Source organism: Eriocheir sinensis, chromosome 10, assembly GCF_024679095.1.
Source record: "Eriocheir sinensis breed Jianghai 21 chromosome 10, ASM2467909v1, whole genome shotgun sequence".
In the NCBI taxonomy this organism is placed as follows: Eukaryota; Metazoa; Arthropoda; class Malacostraca; order Decapoda; family Varunidae; genus Eriocheir; species Eriocheir sinensis.
The window spans coordinates 10,216,083-10,236,082 of NC_066518.1; the positions used below are offsets into that span (position 1 = coordinate 10,216,083).

Consider the following 20,000-nt stretch of genomic DNA (forward strand, 5'->3'; position numbering starts at 1 on the left):
ACACCTGCGTGACTCACCTCGCACCCCTGTAATCTAAGTATGTTGGAGCGCATTGTTTGAAGGGCGCCTCCTCGTTTTCAAAGGCACTATATCGACGAACGGAATGTAGCATCGCGCCAAAGGATAGGACACTTACTGACAAATACTTCCAATAAAAAAAATGACAGGTGAAGGTCAAGCAACAGTCTTCACGACCAATGAAGTTCAAGTCAACCAAATAAAAGTAATAATAGAAAGTTACACCAACAGGTTCGGCATGTCTTCGACCTTGCTACAACACCACATCCCATGCAGTTATTTTTTGTGTGGTTTCCCGTGCCATGAGTCGATTAGGTAACTGTCTCCTGCATCGACCGGTTAGAACAACTTAATACATCTCACATATACAAAAGGCAAACATCTACAAACAGTGACAAAGGAGAACACATTGCACACGGAGAGGAGAGAAGAGCGATGAATGCCAACAAGCTCTCAAAGCCTCAGACGAGCTAATGATCCGTAGCAGCGAAGCATTCTAACACAACAACGAGGCAGCCATTATATATATTACTTGGCTTCGTAACAATGAACTGCTTACTAACAAAAGAGAGGAAACAATACCATCCCCTTGTAGACGCAAAGAGCTCGTCAGGCAGCATGTTGAAAAGCACACAATTCGGCTCTAGCGCTGAATATTGAAATGCTCCTAACATGTGAAGTGGTAGCCATTGTTCCTACGCTCCGTGAAGTATAAGGTTTAAAAGACAATCGTTGAATATTTAGAAATACGAAATCTTCCGTTACAAAGAAGTAATTAAACAATATCGCAGAAATCTGGACAATTTGCTGCCTTCACAGACCAGACTAATGGACAAAGCGTTCTCGATTAATACAGAAGCTTCGATCCCCAAACAATAACACGAAATTGCAAACGGTCCTAGAGTAACCACAGCATACCCTCTTTTGCTACGTAACACAAGACTAACATACCTGACTTCGTGCCGCTGTCGGGAATTTGCTTCGACATGACCGTCGGGTCCACAATTCACGGATATCCAAACTTTGCTTGTCTCCACTTTGCTCGGGCACAACAGACAGTGGCGCCACGACTCACAAGACAATGCTCACCACCAAGATGACCACCAGTGAAATTTCTGTAAATCTCAACGGCTAACAAACCTAGTCACTCACACATAAAAAAACCCATCTTACCACGCTTTTAAACTTGTAATATGACAACAGAGAAGATAGGTAAGCTAACACTCACACTATCCTGACCAATGGACCATAAAGAAATACAACTGTTGGTAACTGAGCCGAGCGATGGAGGGAGGAGGGAGGCGAGGCGAGGGAAGGGGAAAGGGGAGGAAGGGCGATCAAGGGCAGCGGGAAGCGAGCACCCACACCCCTTGACCCTCACCCTGGCAGGAGAGTGAAGAAGAGTCTACGAAAAGCTCTACGTATTAATGTTATGGAGCTTCGGTAATTTCATCCAGACCGTAATTTTGCTATGTTTGTATCTCTCTCTCTCTCTCTCTCTCTTCATAATCCTCTTTAGCAATTTAATTTTACACCATCACCACCACAGCTACTATCACCATCACCTCCATAACTACAACAATAACAACAATATATGATCAGCACCATTAAAATTTTCAATCACCACCTTCCTCCCTACCACCATCAAGAATACCAACTACTATTCGATATTACAGCCCCGCCCCACCACCATCACTACCTCCTCCATCAACACTACCAGTCACCTCCCATTTCCTTCACCTAACAGCAGCACCACCATCACTACCTCCTCCATCAACAGTACCAGTCACCTCCCATTTCCTTCACCTAACACCAGCACCAGCATCACCATCACCAACCACCACCAGCCACAACACACATGAGAATTCTTTCCGCAAACTTCTTTTTTATCAACTATTTCCCTCAATTTCCTCCGTAAAAGTCCCTGAGCGCTAGTTCCTTCCCAAAATACAAAAATAAAGGAAACTTGTGAACTCGGTCATTCACTTAGGACTTTTGAGAGAGAGAGAGAGAGAGAGAGAGAGAGAGAGAGAGAGAGAGAGAGAGAGAGAGAGAGAGAGAGAGAGAGAGAGACGAACGAAATGCCCAGTTATGAAGGTGAGGAGAGTTTGAGAGTATATTAACCAAAAAAGGGAAAAAAATGTAGGCCTAATGTAAGAATATGATTGTATGAAGCACTGATTATGTTTATGTATTTGCCTATCAGTCAAAACATATCAGTCAATCAATATATAGCACTCGTATATATTTCCTATCTATATATCAATCCATCATAATCAATACATCAGTCATTCTATCAATATATACTAGTTATCACACTTTTGTTTGCCTATCTACTCGTATATGCAAGTTTATCATCTTTCTGTCTATCTGTCTATCTATTCCTCCATCCATCAATCCGCTGTCAAGGAGAATTCATCTTATATCTGACGGGCGCTCCTTCACTCTTCCTCGACTCCGCGCCACTCACTCCGTCTCGTAATTTGTTTTGCATAGAGTCTAATCTATTTAAGGTTCACTCACTGCTCGACGTCGTGCTTTCCCTTCTCCTCCCCTTCCATGCTCTCCCCTGCCTTCCCCTGCCATCCTCCCCCACCCCCGTTCTTCCCCTTCTCATCCTTCCCTACCCATGCATGCTCTCTCCTGTCCGCTTCCTGTACTTCCCCTTCCCTACCTGTCAATGCTTTCTCTGCCTTTCCCTCTCCCTCTCCAGCCCTCCTTCTCTACCCACCCCTGCTCGCCCTGCCCTCCCCTGTCGTCCCCTGTTCGCCCTCTTCCCTATCCTTCCATGTTCTCCCCTGCCTTCCCTTGTGCTCCCCCTCCCTTTCCGTACCTATCCATGCTTCCCCTGCCCTCCCCCTCTTCCTAACCTCCTAACCTGCCGTTCCCCTTTACCTGTGATTACCTGTTACCGTGTTGTGGCACCGCGCTCTGCCTATCACCCAGCCCCAACCCAGCACAGGACCACTGCACCGTGCGCCCATCACCCGTCAGGTAGATCCCAACACCTGTCCCGCATCTCAATCATCCTAGGTGGACTGACTCTACCGCTACCACTAGTACGATTATAATTATTACTACTGACGTTACTGTTTCTGCTGCTGTAGAGGAAATGTTTTTTATATTATTAACCCCATCCAATTTGTGGCACTCTTAGAGGAATGAAAATGATATATGAAACCTAAATCTTCGTGGTGATTCTCACAAAGAACTACAAGTATCAGTTCCACGCACGTTACTGCTGGTATTTCTGGGGACAGCGATGCCAGAACAGTGAATGAAAATGATGTATGAAACCTAAATCTTCGTGGTAATCCTCACAAAGAACTCCAAGTATCACAGTTCCACGCACGTTACTGCTGGTATTTCTGGGGACAGCGATGCCAGAACGGTGTGCCAACCCAGCACACCGCGAGGCCTCCCCGATCGCCCCTCGCTGAATAATGCACGGGTGGCTCTTGCGCTGCCGGCCCGCATTGTGTGGCGGCTCAACTTTTGAAGAGCATGAGCCTCGCCGCACATCCTCTTCTATAATTTAACGTCAACCGTGCAGAAACTTTAGATAAATGGAGGATAAATAATGATCTCTTTAGTCCATTAGTGGGGTGAAGTTAAAGAGTATTAGGGTGGAGGACAAAATTTGCAATCTCCCACCACCATAAAAAAAAGGGAAATAAAGCGAATTTTTATCAGGGCAACATCGTGATTTGCGTTGTATGACATGAGTTGATGAAATGTTTTAATGTAGATTCGTAGATGTGTTATTCTTCAACTCATGCACATATATGTCAGGGTATTTAGGGTAAGGACTTACTTTTTGTCATATCCACTTCGCTCTCTCTCAAAATAGACGATACAAGGCGAAGTTATTTTTTATCCATTTGCTTTCTCTTACTGATTTAGCGGGCTTTTTTTTATTATTGCTTTCTTTTTTGTGTGCCCTTGAGCTGCCTCCTTTGTTGTAAAAAAAAAAAAAATTACTTGAAAGATTATTAGGTAAGAGAGAAAACACGAACCATAAGTAGAAGTCTTGTGCTCTCTGTGTTTGCCTAAAGAGATGTTAGGCGTCAATTAACGAAAAAATAACGGAGTAAATGAGTTTGTACGAGTCATCAAGACGCTACCTGAGATCAAATTATCTCCTAACACCTTGATAAAACGAGGTTTGAACTTTTAATGTAAGACGTACCTTCTCTCTCTCTCTCTTATACGACTAATTATATTTCCACTCTCTTCATCTTCCCTTCGCTTCCTCTTCTTAACCTTATGCCACCTCTCTCTTCCTCCTCCTTTTTTTGCCTCCTTCCTCTCATCTCAATCATCCCTCTCTTCCTTTCACTTTCACTCATCACTCCTGCCATACACCATCTCTTCCTTCCTCCTCCTCCTCTTCCTCTTCCTACTCTCATTCCTCTTTCCACTCAAACCGTCCGCCTCTTTCTTCCACTTACCGCTTCGTTCCTCACTGCGTTACCAGACCATAACCCGTCGACCTCTGAACCACCACCACCACCACCACCCCGCCCCTCCTCGCCCTTCCCACCCCCCTGTCCCCGGCGTGGGTGTGAGGGTCGTGTTGGCCTACGGAGAGAGGTGGTTCGATGTAATCAATCAAGTGTGCAAAGACTTTCGACCGGCCTTGAGTGTCCAATCACCTGATGGTCCCTGAAACCGCTGCTTGCCTGGTGCGAGAGATACAGATAGATAGATAGATAGATAGACAGATATAGATAGATGGATAGATAGGTAGGCAGGCAGACGGATAGGTATAGGTAGGTAGTTAGATAGATAAATAGATAGGTATACAGAGACATACGAAAAGAGAGAGAAGGCATGACTATCTCCTTATCTATCTATCTATCTGTCTATCTATCGCCATTTCAGGTAACCATAACCACCTGAGATACAAGCCAATATCGCAGGTAATAGCGTCTCCCAAGCCGACGTAATTAGGGATGCGGAAACAACCACTCGTGTTCAGGTCTTGGCGGAGAATATGTCCCTCCCTCCCTCCCTCCCTCCTTCCATTCGCTCCCCCTATCCCACTCTCTCTCCCTCCCTCTCTCCGTACTGACGCCGGGAGCCACGTCGCACGCACACATACCTATTAAAGCCGCCCGACTGAGACTTGCGTACACATTAAAGGCTTGAAAGGAGAGTACTGTGAGTGAAATACAAAAGATGCTTGATGAATAAAGAAAGTAAAGTTGATGAATTGTTTTACGGCGAGTGAGGTAAGTTCTTGTGCGTTGAAAAATTATGGAAAAAAAAAGTAAGCCAGTTGGAATTGTTAGTTATTTTAATTGTTGCTTGTTTGTCTGTTGAGTTATTTGTGTGTGTGGAAATAAACTAAAACCATTTGATGTATTGTTTTACGGCGAGTGAGGTAAGTTCTTGTGCGTTGAAAAATGAGTAAAAAAAAAAAAAAAAACTACAAGCCTGCTGGAATTGGTAGTTATTTTAATTGTTGCTTGTTTGTCTGTTGAGTTATTTGTGTGTGTGGAATTAAACTAAAACCGAAGCACATTACAGAAGGGACCATTACAGAACATCACAGAAAAGAGAAAACTACTTAAAACACTAGGCAGGTATTCTATCATGCAGGTAATGAAGGTAGGAAGAGAGGGGCTGGTGGGGGAACAAGTGTAGCGAGAGGAACAGCAGCAACAACACCTTTGATAGAACGAGTGGAGGGTCTGTTGTTTTCCATAGGGCATCGAAACTCTTCCTGGTGCACACAATTATTAGTTTTTTATATAGGTCATGTTTACCTTGTTTAACTATAGACGTGTTCATTTGTTCTTTTGTGCTACGTATTTTAGTGTTTCCTTCCTTAATGAGTGGGTGACAATGCTATTTTTTTCCCTTCTTTATCGTGCTGTTTCTGTAGTTACATTCAATAGTTTTTTTTTGGTTTTTTTCAGCTTCAGTGTACCCTGCTTCTCCCCACCTGTCATCTACTAATTGTACTGAAAGTTTACTCGTATTTTTTTTTTTTTTTGGATGTAACGCGGCTTTTTGTTTCCGATTTTTTGTCCTGTTCCACGTGCCTGCTGTTTTTTTTTCTTTTTTTTTACGTCGTATGTCCCCAATTTCTTTCATCGCGTGTCCTGTATTTTAATTTCCACACACCTATATGTTACCTCTCTCTGTGCATACCTTGATAATTATTTACGTCAAGGATTATCGTGTTTTACTTTGCTTGGTCAATATTGTTTTTATTTTACTTTGTATGCCCCTAATTTTTTTTCTTCACGTGTCTCTTATTTTAATTTTCACACACTGATACCCTACCTCCCTTTTTATGTATCTTGATAACCCTCAACATTGTTTTCCTTTGCTTGGTGAATATTGCAAGTAGATTTTCCTTCTCTGTCGATCTTTTCCCTTTTTTCCCACGTGTGCCATTTACGGTCTTATTTTTCTCGTCACGTTCAGAGGCGAGGGGAAGGGGAGAGATAGGGTCGCCGCACACCACCCACTGCATTCCCTGGGCAGGTGAGGACAGTAACGCTAACAAACCTTCAACCTCGAGCCTTCTAACGTAAGGACACGCGACAGATCGACTACTTTTTCCTACAGTAACGGAAGCAGCTCAAGAGAAAAAAAAAATTAGAAAAGAAAAGAAAAAAAAGCCTACTAAACGTTGCTCCTGTAAAATAAAATAGAATCGAATGGCCAAAAGAGTGTCAATTCACATCCACGAGACTCGAATAAGCAGTAAACATTAGGAGAGGATTCATAACATCCACGAGGCTCCAATAGGCAGTAAACATTAGGAGAAGATTCATATTAATAAGTTTTAGGGCTACAGAGGGTAAAAGAACGGTAAAGGAATACGCGCGGGGTCACCAGGAAACTAAAAATCACTGTTGTCGGGAAGGAGAATCATAACAATAAGAATACCCGCTTTAATAATTAGTCTGACAGTTAATCAAGTGCACCGAGATGATACTCCCTTTTTATGCTCTCGTTCGGCTTGCTCACACCGCCGAGAATTAATTAAGGCAAGTGATTATATTGGAGCTTTACACTAAACTTTACGGTCGCCGGTGAAGCCAAGGATCTGATTAACGGTGATCCAAGGGCAGGACGGCGCCGAGGAGGAGGAACAGTACGCTCACAGGCAATACAACATGATGATGGATGTAGAGGGGTTTTGTTTCTTCCTTTCTTCCTCATCTTTTCCATCCTTTCTCTCAACCGTAACATGATGATAGATATAGAGGGGTTTTGTTTCTTTCTTTCTTCCTCATCTTTTCCATCCTTTCTCTCAACCGTAACATGATGAAAGATATAGAGGGATTTTGTTTCTTTCTTTCTTCCTCATCTTTTCCATCCTTTCCCTCAACCGTAACATGATGATAGATATAGAGGGGTTTTGTTTCTTTCTTTCTTCCTCCTCTTTTCCATCCTTTCTCTCAACCGTAACATGATGATAGATATAGAGCGGTTTTGTTTCTTTCTTTCTTCCTCATCTTTTCCATCCTTTCTCACAGCCGTAACATGATGAAAGATATAGAGGGGTTTTGTTTCTTTCTTTCTTCCTCTTCTTTTCCATCCTTTCTCTCAACTGTAACATGATGAAAGATATAGAGGGGTTTTGTTTCTTTCTTTCTTCCTCTTCTTGTCCATCCTTTCTCTCAACCGTAACATGATGAAAGATATAGAGGGATTTTGTTTCTTTCTTTCTTCCTCATCTTTTCCATCCTTTCCCTCAACCGTAACATGATGATAGATATAGAGGGGTTTTGTTTCTTTCTTTCTTCCTCATCTTTTCCATCCTTTCCCTCAACCGTAACATGATGAAAGATATAGAGGGGTTTTCTGTTTCTTTCTTTCTTCCTCATCTTTTTCCATCCTTTCCCTCAACCGTAACATGATGAAAGATATAGAGGGGTTTTCTGTTTCTTTCTTTCTTCCTCATCTTTTCCATCCTTTCCCTCAACCGTAACATGATGAAAGATATAGAGGGATTTTGTTTCTTTCTTTCTTCCTCATCTTTTCCATCCTTTCCCTCAACCGTAACATGATGAAAGATATAGAGGGGTTTTCTGTTTCTTTCTTTCTTCCTCATCTTTTTCCATCCTTTCCCTCAACCGTAACATGATGATAGATATAGAGGGGTTTTGTTTCTTTCTTTCTTCCTCATCTTTTCCATCCTTTCCCTCAACCGTAACATGATGATAGATATAGAGGGGTTTTCTGTTTCTTTCTTTCTTCCTCATCTTTTCCATCCTTTCTCTAAACCGTAACAGGATGATAGATATAGAGGGGTTTTGTTTCTTTCTTTCTTCCTCCTCTTTTCCATCCTTTCTCTCAACCGTAACATGATGATAGATATAGAGGGGTTTTGTTTCTTTCTTTCTTCCTCATCTTTTCCATCCTTTCTCTCAACTGTAACATGATGATAGATATAGAGGGGTTTTGTTTCTTTCTTTCTTCCTCATCTTTTTCCATCCTTTCCCTCAACCCACTCCTCCCTTTCTTCCACTTTCAACTCGTCACTCCTGTCTACATTACGTTACTAGACCACAACCCACCGACCTCTGAACCATTGCCACTAACACCACTTTGATTTTGACCTTGAGCTGCTTCCTTTTCATCGTAAAAAATATATAGCTATCAATAAACAACATGGTGAGAGATACAGCGGACTTTTCTGTTTACTGGATTTCTTTCGTTTTCATTTACTTTTGCCCTTGAACTGCTTCCTTTACTGTAAAAAATATCGCTATCGACCCAACCCCAGTTTCGTCCATGTATGCAATCTCGAATCATCCGCAGAATTGTATTTAACTAAGAAAAACAATGTGATAAAATGAAGGCGACGCATTTAAGTAGGAACAGCCAACAATGCTATATGGAAACCGTTGCACTAGTATATGTCTTATAATGACAATGAGCAGACCGTCCACACCGTCCATATGATAAAGTCCAAACATACACACACGATATATATTATCTTCTTTCTACACAATGAGCTATTCAAGCGGATAAAAAATGGAGTTCCGTGAATCAGGCCGCAGTAAAGCATTTGTTAGATCACATTTCGGTTATCGCGGTGAAAAAAAAAATGTTGGTCGTCAAATACACGTAACAAAAGGTTGATTAGAAACATAAAAAAAAAAAAAAAAAATATGTAGGAGGTCTCATTTAGGGTGTGTGTGTGTGTGTGTGGGGGGGTATGTGTGTATGTGTGTGTGTGTGTGTGTGTGTGTGTGTGTGTGTGTTTGTGTGTGTGTGTGTGTGTGTGTGTGTGTGTGTAACCTTGCCCCCACACACACACACACACAGTAACCCCACACAAACACACACATAGTAAACCCACACACACACACGCACACGCACACACACACATACCTCCCCACTACACATAAGATAACCGTGCAGGGTAATCGCCTTCCGGGTGTCACGCAAACTTGCACGTGTGGGTTCAAGCAAACAGTGAGCGGTGTCTTGAGGGGACGGTGCTTCTTTAAGGCCGCTTTGATCTTTAACTCATGCCCTTGTACCAATATGAATCTGGTGCTTAACGATACATATATACGGACTGATCCTTGGTGTCCTCTCCTTGCTCAGTCTTCAGAACGCTTGATTTTGAAGTAGAGCATCAGGAAGGCTTAAACACAACCACCTCGAACCTAGATTTTTTTATATTTTTTAGCTTTTTGTATTATCTTCGCAGGAACAGTACCGTTACGAACATTCTAATTTTTTTTTATTCTGACTCTAGTTTGTCTCTTTCATCTTTAAAATTAAAGTACAATATCACTAAGATTTAAACAAGACTGGCGTGAATCTAGAATTATATTTTTTTAGCTTATTGTATTATCTTTATATGATCAGTACCTTTACGAACTTTTTTTTTGTTTTTCCATTGGTTTGTCTCCTTCATCTCTAAAATAACGGATTAAAGTTGACATTATACATTAAACAAAATATCAAAACCCTGTCATGAGTGTTCGTGTCACAAAAAAATAAACTGATTTACGATACACATCGATCTCATGTCAGCACACATCATCGGGATGAACATGATTAAACTATTCTTCTAATGAGGGTTATAATAAAAATGTTGTAGGGCTAATAATGATTTGTGGGGGATACAAGCATGCCAATTAATCAGCAGGCGACAGCTTGTTATTGTGTTTTCTTCGGGCAAGATGGATTCCTGCATTCCCCTTTGCCAGAAGCACAAAGGCGCGGTGGGAGTTGATGAGGGAAAGGCGCTCGGTTGGAGGCTCGGAGAAGTGGCCTGCAAGGGTTGGGCGGGGTGAGGGGAGGGGCGTGGCGGGGTGGGGCTGGCGCGAGGGTCGGGGAGGTGAGGGGCCCTGAGGAACGCCATGCCATTATGAGACCTGGAAGGAACCCATCCAGGATCTCATTAATTACGAGTCGCGGGGGAGTGATGACGGCTTGCTCGCGCGCGGGAGAAAAATGGCAGGAGGTGGTGCGGGGAGCCTCGGAGAAATGGAAGGAGTATAATAAGAATCCCACAATGCCTCTCATGAATCCTGGCCTCCTCGGGGAACTGTAGTGAAACCAGACTGGCGAGATCGTTTTTGCGTCGGTTCCCACTCTGGTTTGACTACAACTGTCATATTCTTGAACATTTCGGCGCCCAATTGCACATGTTTGACACCGTTTTCGTAGATGTTTTGGGCCTTTCCAGGGGTAGTTTAATGACTCTGGTGGTAGTTTGACCCTTCTTCTGTACCAATATTCTTCTTTACCAATAACCCCCCCCCCAAAAAAAAAATACCCACTCTTTAGAACCCGATCAATCTCCTTATTGGCCTTTGAAAATAGTTGATGCAAGAGGCGAAAAGCGTCTGGTAATACTTTTTTTCAATCAAGGGTCTAGCAAGAAACCCAACGCCCCCCCCCTCCCCAAACCCTTCTTCCGTGCCACGAACCTAAAAAATCACACATTTGAACCCGATTAATCTCCGTTTTGGCCTTTGGAAATTGTTAATGTAAGAAGCGAAAGCGTCTGATAACAGGGTATAGAATAAGACCTAATGCCGCCACACACCTTTCTATACCAAGAGACTAAAAAAAAAACCCCAATCATTAGAACCCGATCAATTTTCTTCTTGGCCTTAGAAAGTGGTTGATGTAAGAGGCGGAAGCGTCTGATAGTACCGATCGAATGTTCTCTCCTCCACCTCCCTCCCCTTCCAGAGTAACTTAAGAGTGTTGCTGCGCGCGGTAGACGTGTCAGAATGTCCTCCTCCCGCAGCGGTAATCACACCTGCAGTACCTGGGCGGCCCTGTGCACCTGCTAATTACAAAGGCGTGTAATGAGGCGGTGTATATTATTACTAACTCGACAGTGATTAACAAAAATATTTTGGGGACACCACAATTTTCTAGTGTTAATAATATATATTCAAAACCGATACCGTGACTGAAATGACTCATGGTTTAAAGCTGCACTCAACATGTTATTTTTTTGTGTGTGTGCATTTTTCGTCATTCCAGTACCGTGATCGCATAATTAAATGTCAAAACCTGATATTTGCTTTATAGTTCAGAAGCGTGAACGAGTGTTGACAAAATAATAATTTCAAACAAAACCTTCCACAACTTATACGTATATCTTTTTGTTTCAATGCATGAGTGACGTCATAATGGACACTTAATCCCCACCCTCGTGTAAAAACCATTTGGCGCGTGTCCTAATCCCGCTAATAACGTAATTTATTGACTTTCATTAAAATCACAAATGCTTATCATTTATCTCTATTGGTGGTTTTGCCATAGAGTGACTGGTCAGCAATGTCCAAATTTTGATTGTTTGTCGTTTTCATTAATTATTTTTCTTGTGTTTATTATTTATTTATTTATTTATTTATCTATTCATTTATTTTGCATTTGCGTGAGTTCTGAATGACATTAATTTTTCTCCTTTCTCCAAAATGTTGGGGAGTCTGTCGTACTAAGTGGTTGTGGTGGTGGTGAGGTGGTGGTGAGGTGGTGTTTTTAAAGGCAGTGGTGGTGGTGGTGGCTGCACTTTGGTGGAGCATGTTAAAGTGGAACACTGAACTCACTCCATAATGGATGTTTTGTTATGACTACTCGAATTACAAATGGTATTATGAATCGCATTATCATTATTATTATTATTATTATTATTATTATTATTATTATTATTATTATTATTATTATTATTATTATTATTATTATTATTATTATTATTATTATTAGAAGTAGTAGTAGTAGTAGCAGCAGTAATAGTAGTAGTAGTGGTTGTAGTAGTGATAGAAGGATGAGGAATGAATATATATAAAAAAAGTAACATGCAATATTTTCCTTTTGTTATTGTCACCACGTGCTTGACTTTTTGTTCATGGTTGTCAGCGTGTATTATTTTTTGCGTATGTAGTTTGGAAATGTTGAAGCGATATCACAGTCCGTAACACTCATTCTCTAACACGACAACAGAACTCAGAACGACACAACACAACACAACACAACACTGGACACACGCACACACAAACACGATACAACAACAACAACAACAACAACAACAACAATAGTGACACGACACACAACTATAGAGACAACAACACAAAATACGAAACACAAAACAGCTAAAAAAAAAAAAAAAAAAGACGCACGACTTCGCAAAAACGCAAGGCTCGCCGAAACATGCGTCACACAGAACAACGTGCGATGCCAAAGACGAACCGAAACACACCACCACCACCACCACCACCACCACAACAACAACAACAACAACAACAACAACAACAACCACCACCACAACAACAACAACAACCACAACAACAATAACAATAACAATAACAATAACAACAACAACAACAACAACAACAACAACAACAACAACAACCATCACCACCACCACCACCACCACAACAGCAACAACAACAACAACAACAACCACAACAACAACAACAACAACCACAACCACAACAACCACAACAACAACAACAACAGTAACAACAACAACAACAACAACAACAACAACAACAACAACAACAACAACAACAACAACAACAACAACAACAACAACAACAACAACAACAACAACAACCACCACCACCACCACCACCACCACAACAACAACAACAACAACAACAACAACAACAACAACAACAACAACAACAACAACAACAGCAACAAGAACAAGAACAAGAACAACAACAACAACAACAACAACAACAACAACAACAACAACAACAACAGCAGCAACAACAACAACCACAACCACCACAACCACCACCACCACCACCACCACCACCACAACAACAACAACAACAACAACAACAGCAGCAACAACAACAACTGCCACAAGAGAATACAACTCAATATATCTTCGTCCCTCCTTCCCTTCCTTCTTTCCTTCCTTCTTCTCTCTTAAACAACTAAAAATCTAAGAGTAACACAACAAAACCACCACTACCACCACCACAACAACAACAACATCATCAATAACACCAATCAACCAACTAGCAAACACGAACAAAATCAAAAAGACGCTACTCCTTCCTCCCTTCTTCACTTCCTCTCTCCTTCACGCAATAAGAATAAAGAGGGGAAAAAGAAACTCAGGAGCCTTCATCCCCTCTCCGCCCCCCACCCCGGCCCTCCTCCTCCCCCCAAAAATAAAAAAAGTAAAATAAAAAAAAACAAGGAAATCCAACGCCACTGAGAGAGAGAGAGAGAGAGAGAGAGAGAGAGAGAGAGAGAGAGAGAGAGAGAGAGAGAGAGAGAGAGAGAGAGAGAGAGAGAGAGAGAGAGAGAGAGAGAGAGAGAGAGAGAGAGAGAGAGAGAGAGAGAGAGAGAGAGAGAGAGAGAGAGGCGGAGGACACTTAATCAAGCACGGAGGGAAAGGCAAACCATTCCATCTTTCTTTTTTTTCTTTATCCGATCACTCACTGTCAAGGGCTCTCCGTACACACACACACACACACACACACACACACACCTTCCCCAACACACACCTCCCCCTTTCTTCCCATGTCTCCAAGTCCCTCTTAGCACGATCACCTGTTACAACGTCGCTTCTCGCCCCATTAGAAGCGGCTTAATGGAATCAGATCATTTACATTAGCGCGGAGAGGGACTAAAACGAGAGAAAACGGGACGCTCGCTCACGGAGGCAGGTGTATAATTAGTTGCAGCGGCGTACAAAGCGACAAGGATATGTTAGCGAGTACCTTGGAAGGGGGTCCATGAGGGGGTGTCGTTGGGGTGGGTAGGGGAGAGAACGGAATGGGGAGGGGACGGTAAGTGAGGGAAGGAGGAGGAGGGGTTACTTGGAACATGGCAATGAAGGTAATTAATGATTTAGACATGGCTGCGTTGATCACGAAAATGATTAAAGAAGAGATATATGCCGCGATGGTGGTGGTGGTGGTGGTGGTTGTGTTGGTGGGGATGGTAGAGGTGGTGGTGGAGACAATTGTGGTGGTGGTGGTGTGTTCGTGTCGGGGATGGTAGAGGTGGTGGTCGAGACAATGGTGGTGGTAATGGTGTGTTCGTGTCGGGGATGGTAGAGGTGGTGGTGGTGGTGGTGGTGGTGGCGGCGGCGGTGGTAGTACGGAAAGGTTCAACAAGCGTGGCCTGAGCTCACCAGGGAAATAAGGTAAACAGCGACCTCTTAGTGTTAATTTGAGGCGACTGTGGCGTTAGTCGGGCCCGTGAAGGAGTGGGGGAGGCGGAGAGCGGAGCGGAGAGGACTGAGGAGCCTGTTGCGGCTTATCAGTTCTGTAATTAGTTGACTTACAGGTAATTAGTGAATTATATTATGAATTTATTAGTATACGGTGTGTTTCTTATCATACTTTTCAAATTTACAGGTAGTTTTGTGTACTAGAACAGCCGCCCATCGAGAGTGTTTCTGAGGCAATCAATGTGAGAAAAAATCGCAGTCCGGCGTTAGCTAGATATACGATGACGCCGATTTTAAATAAAGCAACATGTCCTGCAACATCTAACATCGTCATCCTCATCAATCATCACACTCTCCAGCAAGTTCACGCATCACATCAGGCTGCTTCTTATTTGCCAGATCGCCGTCCGCTTCATCCCGAGCCTCGTGACGTTCTCGCCTCCCGGGCCTGGCAGCGCGAGGCTCACCCGGCACGTCACACTCGTGCAAGGGAACGTAAGTTTCGCGATTGGAAAATAATCTCTTTGTGCATGACGGACTTTGGCGGAGAGATGCACGGCGGGGAGGAGGGGGCGGGGAGATAGAGTGGAGCCGGTGAGAGAGATGCTGGGAGGATGGAGGGAGGGAACGAGGAGAAGGAGAGTGTGAATGGCGGCACGAAGGAAGGGGGAGTGAGGGAATGAGAGTGTGGATGAATTCGCCGCGTAGCTCAGCCTGGCAGCGGTGGTCCCTCTCGCCCCTCAGCTGTAAACAAAGATGGCAAACACGAATCCGAAGCGAGAGTATTTTTAGGCAAATATCGCCTTTTTTTTTAACTGCCAAAGAGTAGCCAACAGGTGGAGCGGGAGAAGTGGCGAGCGTCGGCGTGTCAGGGAGTATAGGTTCTGAAAAAAGGAGGAAGAGTGAAGGTAGAGAGACAGGAAAAAGGAATCGGAAAGGGGGGAAGGAGGTATATTTTTTTTGTTTGCATTTGAAGAGAAGCATCGCGACCTCCGGCATCGATCGGGTTGTATCATCATCATCATCATCATCATTATCATTATTTTCAGGTTCGCTCACAATCGCCTCTGCAACAGCAAGTCGATATATTCCCTCTTCGCCGCCGGCAGCAGACTTACGGTTCCCCATCTGTCTTGTTCTTTGCCCTTCTCTCTGTCCTCTTCCTTCCTGCCTTGTTACTGCCTTCATCTTTCTCCCCTTTTCTTCCTTTCTTTTCCTTCCCCATTCTATTTCTCCCCCTCCCCTCATTTCTTTCTTCTCCTTTCCTTTTCTTTCCTTCACCCTCATTTTTTCCTCCTCTTCACCTCTCTCCCCTTACTTCCTCTACTTCCTTTCTTTTCCTTTCCCCTTCCCTTTTTCCTTTCTTTTCCTTCCTCTCTCTCTCCCTCTCCCGTCCTTCCTTTCTTCTCCTTCCCCTCTCTCCCCTCTCCTTTCTTCCATTCGCTTCCCTCTTCTCACCCTCCTCTCCTTCCTTTCTTTTCCTTCCCCTTTCTTCCTCTCCCCTTTTCATTTCTTCTCCTTCCCTCTCTGTACCTCCTCTTCCTTACTTTCTTTTCCTTTCCCTCTCTCCTTCTCCCTCCTTCCTTTCCCTTGTTCTTCCTCTTGTTCCTCCCATCCTCTTCACTTCCTACTTTCCTTCTAAGAACTACGCCTTATCCTGGTATCCTTCCCTCTTTCTGGTGCACTCCTTGTCTCACTCTCATCCTTTACTCTATCTTTTATTTTCATTCCTCACACTCGCCCATATATCAGCCTCTCTTCTGTCTTCATCTGTCATCACTTTTCTCTCCTGCTTCCTTCACTGCCATTTTTTTCCTCGCTATCATTACTGTCCTTACTTCCCTTCCCATTTATCTTCTCTTTCCTCCTCCTCCTCCTCCTCTCTTAGCAGTGCCGTCTCTTCTGTTTCTCTTCCCCGTCGTCCTCCCAAACTCTCCCTCTCTCGTTTGTTGCCATTTTCCTCACGTTACACTTTTTGTTTCCTCGCCTCGGCCGCCGCCTGTCTGTCCCGCCCACATCGGCGTCTCGCTCGCGGCCGTCGGACTCTGTAAGCAGCTCGTCACTCTTTGTTTCCTCCTCCAAATGGAAAGAGCTCATTTACGCCATCCGACTGTTCCTGAGCAACTGGCAAAACATGAAACGTAATAGTACACACACACACACACACACACACACACACACACACACACACCTGTAGGGCCTATATAGCTCTGTTACTCTCCATTGTATCAACAGAAACAAACTGGACCAGACTGTTGGTATATATACGCCTTGTGCCAAACACCTCCCGCGGCCGACCCTTTACGCCTGGTTAGCTCTGGCTTCGGGGTCGTGACTTTGAACCCCACGTTGGGCGCCTTCCCCTGCCTTTACGTTTACAATGACAGCCCATTCCTGCTGGGGTGATGGTTCGAGTCCTCTACGCCCCGAGGGAATGTCATTCTCTGTTTTCCCTGTGTTCTCCGGAAAATAACTGTTTTTTCCACTTTGCTCAGTTTGGTGAGTGGGAAGTCCCCGGCCCGTCCTGGTGCGCCATAACAGCGTGCATGATTCAGTTCATTAATCCCTAGGGCGTGAGGGTGGCGAGTGTCACTGGTCATGAGTTTGGCTGTAATGAATTTGAGGTCTCTGAAGGGATTCCACAACGGTGGGTCAGACTCGTAGAGCGACTAGAGGGAATAACTCCTGGATATATTTCCCTCTTCAAGAAATGTATAAACTCCTCCATGGTCTGGTATAGACGATATCACCCTCGGAATGGACCCGCGAGAGCAAACTCACGGCGGGTAACCAGTGTATCGGCCCGGACTAAAGGTCAGGGCGGCCCGAGGCAGGACTATTGTTGTGTAATTGCTCTGCCTCTTTGTTTGAAGTGGTCAGCCGCCGTGGATGGCTTCCTGCGTCGCTCAAGTGGTGAGAAGGTCTTTGAGAATAATATATATATATATATATATATATATATATATATATATATATATATATATATATATATATATAGAGAGAGAGAGAGAGAGAGAGAGAGAGAGAGAGAGAGAGAGAGAGAGAGAGAGAGAGAGAGAGAGAGAGAGAGAGAGAGAGAGAGAGAGAGAGAGAGAGAGAGAGAGAGAGAGAGAGAGAGAGAGAGAGAGAGAGAGAGAGAGAGAGAGAGAGAGAGAGAGAGAGAGAGAGAGAGATTGTCAGCGAGAGAGAAAGATTGTGAGCGAGAGGACGGGGTATGAAGTGACAGGCAAAGACAGATAGAGTGAATGATAAGCGGGAGAGGGAGGGAGACGAAGAGAGGGATGCAGTGTGATAGAGGAGAGTTTGGGCAGCGAACGGACAGGCAGAGTGATAGACACCCCGACCCTAAGTTACCGACTGCATATCTGACTCCCTGACTGACTGACCGAGCGGTGGATGACTGACTACCTTCGCCTGGCTGACTGAACGTTGACCGACGCCTCTTCCTGCAGCATCAAAATAGAAAATAAAAGAACGGCGGGGCTAATGGCACACCCTCTTTGATGATCACTACAGCAGGATATCATGACGTAAAGAGGAGGGCTATTCGGAGCTCCATTTTAACTCTTTTCCACTTGGCATTCCTCTTCATGTTCGCCGCCATCATCAAATTCGTCATCCGTCCTATTATCGCTCTCTTCTTCCCTTCTCTTCTTCTTTGGCTGGCTCCTGTGTTTCGTGTTTCTTTTTCCTCCTCCTCGCCGTAAATACCTTCGCGGCTGATTGAAATATTACCGGGGCGTTTCTCTTCTCTCCCTTCCGTGAGCAAGCTTTGTAGGAGGGAGGCTGCGGGAAAGTTTTTGTAGCTCGGTGATGCTAAAGAGAGTTTGATGAGGGAGGAGGCGGAGGAGGAGGAGGAGGAGGAGGAGGAAGAAAAGAAGAAGAAGAAGGTAGAATAATTAATCAGGGAGGTAGTAAAACAAGGAACAGAAATAGCAAATGAGCGAAAAAATGAGAATGGAGGATTAGGAAGAGGATGAGGATGATGAGGATGAGGAGGAGGAGAGAATAATTAGTCAGGGAGGTATTAAAACAAGGAACAGAAATAGCTAATGAGAAAAAATGAGAATGAAGTAGTAGTAGGAGGAGGAATAGAAGTAGGAAGAGGAGAAAGAATATTACGAGGAGGAGGAGGTAGGGGGGAGAAGGGGGAAGAGGAGGAGGAGGAGTCAACGGGTCATGCTTGAAGGGGAGGTGCTGGAGTGTCCTGCCAAATTATTTAATCGTTTGGCCCTGTCTCGCTTTCATATTGCTCTTCCTCTTTTTCCTTTGATTCCTCCTCCTCCTTCTGCTTATCGCACTCTCTCGCTTTCCTGTTAATAGTGCTACATCCCTTGCTCTCCTCTGTTCTGATTTCGTACTCGCCTCCTTCCTTTCTTTTTCATATTCGCATTTTTTTCATCTCAATCGTCCTTCTCATCATCGTCCTTGGCCTCCACCTCGGTATGATTCACTTTTTGGTCCTTGTTTTTTGCCTTGTTCTCCTCTTCGTCATCCACTTCCTACTCCTCGTTCTCCTCCTCGATGTTCCCAAAGCCTCTCTCCGTCAGTCCTCTCCAAGTTTTCATTCTCGTTCTCGTTTTCCTACTCTTCCTCGTTCCTGTTCTCGTTATCCGCCTCCTCGTTCTCGTTCTCGTCCCTCTTTTACTTTTCCTCCTGTACCATCCTCTGCTTTTTTAGGTGCTGCTCCTTCCCTCGTTTGCATTCCTCCTCACACGGCAAACTTGGTAGATTTAGGTAACGATGACCTTCCCCCCTCCCTCGACCGTCTTGATACCCTTGTTTTTTTTAAGCAAACTTGCAACGGAACAAAACTTGACGTCAGAGCCTGCCAAAACTCACTTTCCACAACAGCATATAAACGTTTATGCCTTCAAAGTGCCGGAATCTTAAACGACTCTCCGTAGACGTTACCGATTTGGAGGTGCTTCTTTAAAACGTTCGGAGTGGGAAGTAAACCTTGACTTTCATCGTTAAAGGAAATAAGAGGGTTTTTAATCGTATATCGCTTATCGTATCTAGCATATCGTTTAATTGCACACGTTTTTTTTAATCACAATCACAAATAAACGCAGATACGAATAATGAGGAAGTAGGTGCCCCGTTTACGGTATTTGAAGGTCATAATGAGGCTAGCAAACGCATGAAAAAGAAAACAAACCGGTTCACTTGAAGACTAGGGAAGTAAGATTATTGTATCCGTATTCCAAAGTAACCGTAGAGACAATAGAGAAGCTCGTGCCTCGACTAGGACACGGGAGTTCACAAGCGATCATTTACTTCAACATATCGGCTTCCTATCACGACTTTTACTAAAGAAGGCCACAGAGAAAAGAAT

At 43.9% G+C, this 20,000-nt stretch overlaps 1 protein-coding gene across 2 annotated transcripts in view; it reads right to left on the reverse strand.

Annotated features, from left to right (window-relative positions):
* The window catches only part of LOC126996579 (calsenilin-like), a 49,078-nt gene extending 47,961 nt beyond the window's left edge, over positions 1–1,117 (reverse strand). The window contains exon 1 of one of the 2 annotated variants that reach the window (XM_050857175.1): positions 970–1,117. In XM_050857175.1, coding sequence (XP_050713132.1) covers positions 970–1,006 — 37 coding nt within the window. In that variant the 5' untranslated portion in view covers positions 1,007–1,117. The remainder of the gene's footprint in view (positions 1–969) is intronic. The other variant, XM_050857176.1, reaches the window with a different exon arrangement.
* Between the last annotated feature and the right edge of the window lie 18,883 nt (positions 1,118–20,000).